At 36.6% G+C, this 7,676-nt stretch overlaps 1 protein-coding gene across 1 annotated transcript in view; it reads right to left on the bottom strand.

Moving 5' to 3' along the window:
• Positions 1-5,471: 5,471 nt before the first annotated feature.
• The window catches only part of LOC131367365 (leucine-rich repeat transmembrane neuronal protein 4), a 132,515-nt gene continuing 130,310 nt past the window's right edge, over positions 5,472-7,676 (bottom strand). Inside the window, exon 3 of the mRNA XM_058412740.1 lies at positions 5,472-7,043. Within this exon, the coding sequence (XP_058268723.1) occupies positions 6,735-7,043 (309 nt within the window). The 3' untranslated portion in view covers positions 5,472-6,734. The remainder of the gene's footprint in view (positions 7,044-7,676) is intronic.

The following is a 7,676-nucleotide window of genomic DNA, read 5'->3' as shown; positions in this document are numbered from 1 at the left end:
GAGCTGGAAGCCACACCCCCTTTTTGTTGGACTAGCATAAATTTCTTTTTTACACGCAATTTTTCAGATATGATTTTTTTAAATTAATTTTTCATATGAATTTTGAATATGAATTTAAGAGTATGTTGAAATGTCACTTTTATTTTATTTTATTTATTTATTTCTCCACACACAATCCTCAGCACTGAAAAACCTTATATAACAAAAATGTAATGCTTCTACGATGAAATAAAAAATCATGGCTGGAAATCCAAAATAAAATTAAAATAAATAAAAATTTAATTGAATTAAATAATGTAAAATAAAATCATTTAAAATAAAATTAAATAGGATTAAATTAAATAATGTAAAATAAATTACAAAAAAATAATAATCTGGAGTCCGTTTTCTACTAAAGAAAAAAAATTATATATTTATTTATATTTAGATATATTTTTTATTATGTGTATATTTATTTAAATCATTGTACAATTTCAATATGGAAAAAGTATTAAGAAAATTAATCAATGTTTAATTAAAATAAGATGGGGTTTAAGAGTTAAAAATCAGGTATTGAAAGAACATGTGCTTTAAACAGGTACAACTGATAAATGTCAATTTTGTGGTCAAAGAATTTGGACCAATTTGCCATTTTGGTCACTTTCCATTTGTGTCCAAAATGTTGGTGTGTCCCTTCAAAATATCAAGAAAGAAATAAAAAAATATATATGGTGTTTGTAACGATATTGGTTGTATTATGAACACGAGACTGTCACAATGACAGAAACTGTACTTTTCTCTCATCATCATCATCATCCAGTGAAGAAAAACACTGTAATCTGACCTCCTGCACTTTAACCTCACAGTCAATGCTTCAGTGGATGAACTGATTAAATCCATACCAGAGTTCAGAAAATACACGGGTTGTTGTTGTCTAATTTGGGTATTCTAGGCTAAATGGACATGTCATCTACTTAAGCAAGGAGCTATGCTACACAGCCACTTTGTCCTGGATTGAAAAACAATACGCATCATGACACTTTCTAGCAGCTCAAAGGTTCAATCGTTGGTTCACTAATGAGTTGATCAAAGGACAAATGGGTTGAAAAGCATCTATTCCCTGGTGCACAACAAATCACACACACACACACACACACACAATTTCTGGCCAGTTAGACACTTCATGCTTGATTGGATCTCTGAAAGAGTAGGGAAATGTCTCCATCTAATCTTTCCATAAGAGCCTTATTTTACAAAACAAGCCAACACAATGTGACAAAGATAATAAAGACAAAAGGCTTCAGCATGCTTCAAGTGTTTGACTAGCTTCCCCTGACGATGTGAAGTGGATACGCAAACTGATACACCGTATCCGAGAATGCTGTTTCCTCGAGAATCCCGTTCTCCTGAAGAATGCTGAGGCAGAAAAACGGAAGTTCAACAAATTATTTTTCCCGATCCACTGGTCATTAGCTGTGTCTCAAATGGCATACGTTGTACTATATTGTTGTGCTATATTCTGTAAATATATCCAGAGCCTTATTATTTCGGATAAATTTAGAGCTTAGTGGAAATGCAAAAGAAATGGCAATGAATAAGTCATTAAAACTCAACAAAGCCAGAATGAGGAACCATGTGCCAATTTTTAGGCTAATTAACTGCCATGGTCCATGATTTGGTTCTCTGAATGTTGAGTAAAAATAAACTAATAAGAACCATTGTAGCAGATCCTCAACTGGGATATTTATTAGTTCCCTAAATGTATTTAAACAAACAAACAAACAAACAAACAAAAAACTCGAACCAGTGAGGCTTCCTCATTGTAGCAGGTCCTTATTTACAGCCAATCACATGATTTGTTTTTCCCTAAATGATTCAGCTAATGGAAAAAGGAAAGAGTTTAAAAAGTTTAATACATTTTTTGTTTATTAATTTTGTTACCCTCTCTGGTCTGATGACATGCATTGATCCAAAGAAACAATAAAAAAAAGAAAAAAAAAAAGTAAAGACAAAAGAGTGTGTGTTTATTCAGCAGGAGTTCAAGACAGATCACTTTTATGTTATCGGCCAAAAGTGATGAGAACACAAAGATTCTGTATGAAACAAATCAAATCAAATCAAAACAGAATAAAACAGAACAAAAACACACCAAGCTAAGCAAAACAAAACAAAAACACAAAGAATAATAAAACAAAGAAAAAGACAAAAGAAAACAAAGCAAAAAAAAGTAGCAAAACAAAAGTAAATAGGAAAACAAAACAAAAACAGAGGAAAATAAAACAAAGCAAAAAAAGAGCAAAACAAAACAAAAACAAATAGGAAAACAAAGCAACACAAAACAAAACAAAAACACATAGGAAAACAAAGCAGAGCAAAAACAAAACAAAAAGTGCACAAAGCAAAACAACGCAAAATCACAGAGGAAAATAAAACAAAAAAAACCCCAGACAATTAAAACAAAATAAAAACAGAGGAAAATAAAACAAAAAGCAAAAAAGAACAAAACAAAAAGTACACAAAGTAAAAGAAAACAAAACAAAAAGAAAAAAAAAACACACACAAAACAAAACAAAAACACAGAGGGAAAAAAACAAAGCAATAACCACACTAAGCAACGGAAAATATGAAAGCGAATGAAGCAAAACAACTAATAGGCTCACACCGTCCTATTTAAGTAAATATTCCTGGTTTAGTAATATTCTGCAATCGAACCCTGCTGGCTCCGCCCCTTCCACCAATCTTTTTGCTATATTTTATATCTTGGTATCAACAGAGCACAAGATTTCCTTTCCTCTGAGCTTCACTGCATGAAATCAACACAAAATATTTGAGAAGCAGCTACTGAGCAGCACTTAGTCAGACCAATGAGTTCTACCTTGTTGGGTTTGGAACACAGCCACACAGCTTTCCTTTAATTTATTTATTTATTTTTATTTATTTTTTGCTTTTGCTTTCCCATAATGCACATCCAGGTGAACAGAACCAATCAGGGTGATGGGATGCGTCACACTCGGGGACAGTGTGTACACCGTGTGTGTGTGTATGCATGTGTGTGTGTGTGTGTGTGATCGCTGAAATGACGTCTCGAGAGTATTCTCAGGATGTGTCCAGGGCGCTTCTCTCTTTTTTTTTTCCTTTTCTTTTTTTTTCCTTTTCCTGGTGGGCGATACTGGAGCATCGTGGGTGAAACTTCCACAGCATTAACAATAATATCAAATCAACAGCTCATTATTCATACATGAAGCTTTGGAACACAACACAAGCTACTCTTATAGTACATGTAGATATTTTTTTCCTTTTTTTCTTTTTTTTTTTTAGATCTGTTTTTGTGTGTGCGTGTGTGTGTGTGTGTGTGTGTGTGTGTATTGCCAGGACTTTTCAAAAAATTGCAAAACACAGCAGAGGAGATCGAACCCGACTTCGACTGGGAGAGTCGGAGGAAAATACCACAGCAGAATGAAACCAGGGAGCATGGACACCATGTGGAACATCGTTAAAATGACAAGATCTTATTTTTCCAGAGTGTTCCGTGAAATCTTTACACTGTCGAGCTCCACGCGTTCCGGCGAGCAAAAGGACGGATTATGAAAACTAATGAGCACGATGAGATGTAAAGGTCATGAGAGCAGATAGAAAAATATCGACCTTTAAAATGTGGATATATTACTGAAGATTTCTCTCACAGCTGTTCTGAGATCAGTCTCTGCAGAGCAACACCTACTGTTCACCGTCTGTGTGAGTGTGTGTGCATGTGTGTGTGTGTGTGTGTGCGTGTGTGTGTGTATCAAGAAGCAAACGATGTGATACTTTTTCCTCTCTATGTACAAGATAAACACGTCCCGTGTGTTAATTAATTAGCGTCTGCAAACATTGTGCAGAGTCACCGGTCGCCTCGAGGCTGCCACGTGTCTCTTGCGGCGAGGCTGAATCATCGTCCTCCCGATTAATTTGTGCACACGTCGAGATCAAATAAAAGTCTGACAGGGTTGGGAGTTTTTCCTCTGACCTCGACGGGGCGAGAACGGAGTCGACGTGGTGCAGGAGAATAGGATTTAAAAAGAAAAAAAAAAGAAAAAGAAGAAAAAATCCAGAAGATCCACCAATGGTGAGGTACAAGATCCACATTCATCGTGTTGAGTCCAAACACACAGGCACACGGGGTGACAAAAAATAAAATAAAAAAAAAATAAAAAATATCCATGTTTACAGGCAATAATCCCAAAAATGTTCCTCAGATCTGGAGTCCATTTACAAGTAAAAATGAATGCAAATCACCACTGGTCCATACTGCGCCAATGGGGAAATGACTTCCTGTAGATGGAAACATGGCTTCTAGTGGCAAACATTCAGTGTCTCGGGACTCAGGAGACGCTCTGATAGCAAAGCGTTGAAAATACTGAACATGGAATCTATTAAAACATCGTAAAATGTCAAGAATGTCACTCGATCCCTCGCCATTAACACTAAACACACAGCAAGCAACCGTTTATTTGGCCTCCATATAAACAAACGGGACCTAATGGGGATCCTCACACACTGTGTAATCCATGTTCTAATCCAAAACCAAGCTTTTTTTCTTTTTTTTTTCTCTTTTCCGACAAGATGCTGAACACACTGACATGCTGTTTAAACTCTGCTAAAAGAATATACGCGTCGCTCAGTAGACTTGTGTGATATAAGGATTTTTTTCTTCCTACACAGTTGTACCCTGATGCAATGCAGGAGTCGTCTTTCAAAAAATACACCAAAAGTGCGTCTTTTGTTTTGTCTAGAATCCAAAAGATGCCGATCGATTTAGGAATCTGGAATGATTGACATTTGTGAAGGTGTTTTGAGCTCTCTGATAGGAACTCCCCCTGTCTGTAGGCTCCGCCCACTTTTTTAAAATCATCTCACAGGATCTTATTTAAGCCCATAGAGGAAACTCTGGCTTTCTTTCATGTTAATTTATTTATTTATTTATTTATTTATTTATTTTTGGGTGGGGGGGTGGGGGGGTTATTAATAAAATCTATTCACGTATATATATGTTTGATGTAGATAACATAAGTTGAGAAATTATACTTATTAAGTATGCAACCAAAAAAATTGTTTAAAAAATTGCACTTTAAAATGTTTTTTAATATAATAATAACAAATATAATAATTATAAATTCAATAATAATAATGAACAATCACAGGACTCTCTTGCTTTATTATATGCTAAAAAAAGAGAATGGGGAGGTTATTAATAACATCTATTCATGTTTAGGTTTAATTTAGATAACATAAGTTGAGAAATTATACATATTAAGTATGCTACCAAAAATATAGCCAAAATTGGCAAAAAAAATAATAATAAAATAAATAAATAAATAAATAAAAATCCAAATGCACTTTCAAATAAAATAAAATAAAATAAAATAAAATAAAATATTAAAAAATAACAAAATATGTAAAAAAAAAAAAAAAAAAAAAAGAAATATATATATATATATATATATATATGTGGATAGAATGAGCTGAAGAATTGCATTTTATTTTTTTTTGTTTGTTTTCCAGGCGATTGCCACTGTCACCAAGCAGTTCCCGACTGCACAGCATTATAATGTTCTCCTGTACTCCGTAATAAGAGAACGCTTTGTCTCCCATCATATATCACGACCAGGAAGAACAACCATATCACACAAGTCTATTGTGGAGTTTATATTTGCCACCTTTTGATCTACACGTGTCCAGGAAGGTCAGCAGCTATTTGGGGTAGTTTGAAAGAACTCCTACCTGCTAACCGAGTCCGGAGAATCACACATCCGGACATCTGACTAGCGAGCACTGGTTTCTGATTTTACTTCAGTGCTTCAAGCTACAGCTGAGGGGAACTCATTCATTTGTGTCTGAGATTTGATGGTTTGATGGTTTTGGTACCAACCAAACCAATGGTGTGTATTGTACATCTAAGAGAACGTTTGATCTTTGGTACATGCGAACATCTCTGGAGGTCTACCGCTCTGGAAAAGCCGCTCTGGAAACTTTCTTTTACCGCAAAGCTTCTCCGTCTCTGAAAGGATTACGGGACGTCCAAACGGGACGTCCAGATCTTTATCGAAGATCAAAGACCGTCGGTGTCTGGGAAACGTATCTGAAGCTAACAGCTACATGTCTTTGGGCACTGGTAAACATTAATTTGTTTCATTCCGTCTCTTACATGTTGGCTATATTTTGTCTTTGCACCTGTTTCACCCCTTTATTTTTTCCCCCCTTCCCAATACGAAACTTGTTTATTGCACATTCTGTTTCATTCTCGACACAGCGTGAGTGAATCACCATTATCAGCTTTTCAAAGGCAATGTCCCGTCGTGTTTGGCACAAAAAGGACACAGAACAGCAACTAAAGTGCCATTTAACGCGCCACGCATGCTGTATTGAGTTTCAATTTTCCATTGAACAGGACTCAGAAGAGCAGCGTTTGTGTTGAAAAGAAGAAGAAGAAAAAAAAGGACAACAGAAAAACACAAATGAAATCCCATCTCCCTGTACATAGAGCTCACTGGCATGGAGCGTGTATTGAACACCGGAGTTTAGCGAGTCCTTTGTTGGCTCTTTTATAGATCCTCAAAAAAACCCAAAAAAGTACACAATCCTTCCACGTAAAGTTAGATCCGCATGTGGAGTGAAATTCCTTCTGGAAATGTTAGCTTCTCCGAAGGCGCTAACTCCTGAAAGAGTTATTAGCATCCCCCTAAAACAAAAAGAATTTGCGTTAGCATCCGAGAGCGCTAGCGTCCGAAGGTGAGGGTGCTCGTGGGCCGCTCGATGGATGGGTACTTTACGGAGCGCTCCGTCCCCGGGTATGGGACGATGGGGCCTTGTACCGGTGTTCTCAGGGTAGGAGGTGAGCTGGATGGTGGAACAGCTGGCAGAGCCACGGTCTGAATGGTGCCTCTGTCACGCGGCGCTAGATCATCCAGGCCCTGAGGCGGACAATCATAGTTCACGTTGAGGCGCATCGGCTGATGGGCTTGGCAGTAATCCAGAACGGGCTGTTCGTAGCGAAAGAAGGTCAGAGCGCTCATCTGGTGAGGAACCTGAGAATAAAGGGACAGAGAAAATAAAGAGAGAAAAGAAAAGTTATTATTATTGCACATCTGGAAACGAAACATTTCTAAAAAAATAAAATTTAACCAAGCAACAACATCATTTGAACATCGTTCAAATGGAACTGATTTATTGCTATAGATTTATTACTATTTTTTTATTTTATTGTATATCAGCTCAAAACAAATGGACAGTTAATTCTTGTTTCCATAGTAACAGCTCAAAAGGTCCACAAAAACGGTGAAAGTTTCCTGTTTAGATGTTTCTAGAAGGAGTCTCCAGTATCAGAGCTACACTTTACAGTTACACGACACGACACGACACGACACGACACTTTACTATATAACCAACGCTTGTGGAATCAAGCCAGGTTTCATCCAGAGTCATCCAGAGGTGAAAGGATTATTCCTCTTCTTGACAGATGTGAGACAGTGAGGTAAAACTGACAGCTTTTTTACACCCTGTGTGTGTGTGTGTGTGTGTGTTTCTCTCACTGAGTCATTTTGCTGCATAAGACACCCATATAAAAGAAATTCGCATGCTACACATGTTCATTCACACAGAACCAGATCAAACACACACAATTGTACACACTTGTATACACACATACACACACACACACA

The sequence above is a fragment of the Hemibagrus wyckioides genome, linkage group LG16 (assembly GCF_019097595.1).
Source record: "Hemibagrus wyckioides isolate EC202008001 linkage group LG16, SWU_Hwy_1.0, whole genome shotgun sequence".
In the NCBI taxonomy this organism is placed as follows: Eukaryota; Metazoa; Chordata; class Actinopteri; order Siluriformes; family Bagridae; genus Hemibagrus; species Hemibagrus wyckioides.
This window is presented reverse-complemented; position numbering and strand designations above follow the sequence as displayed.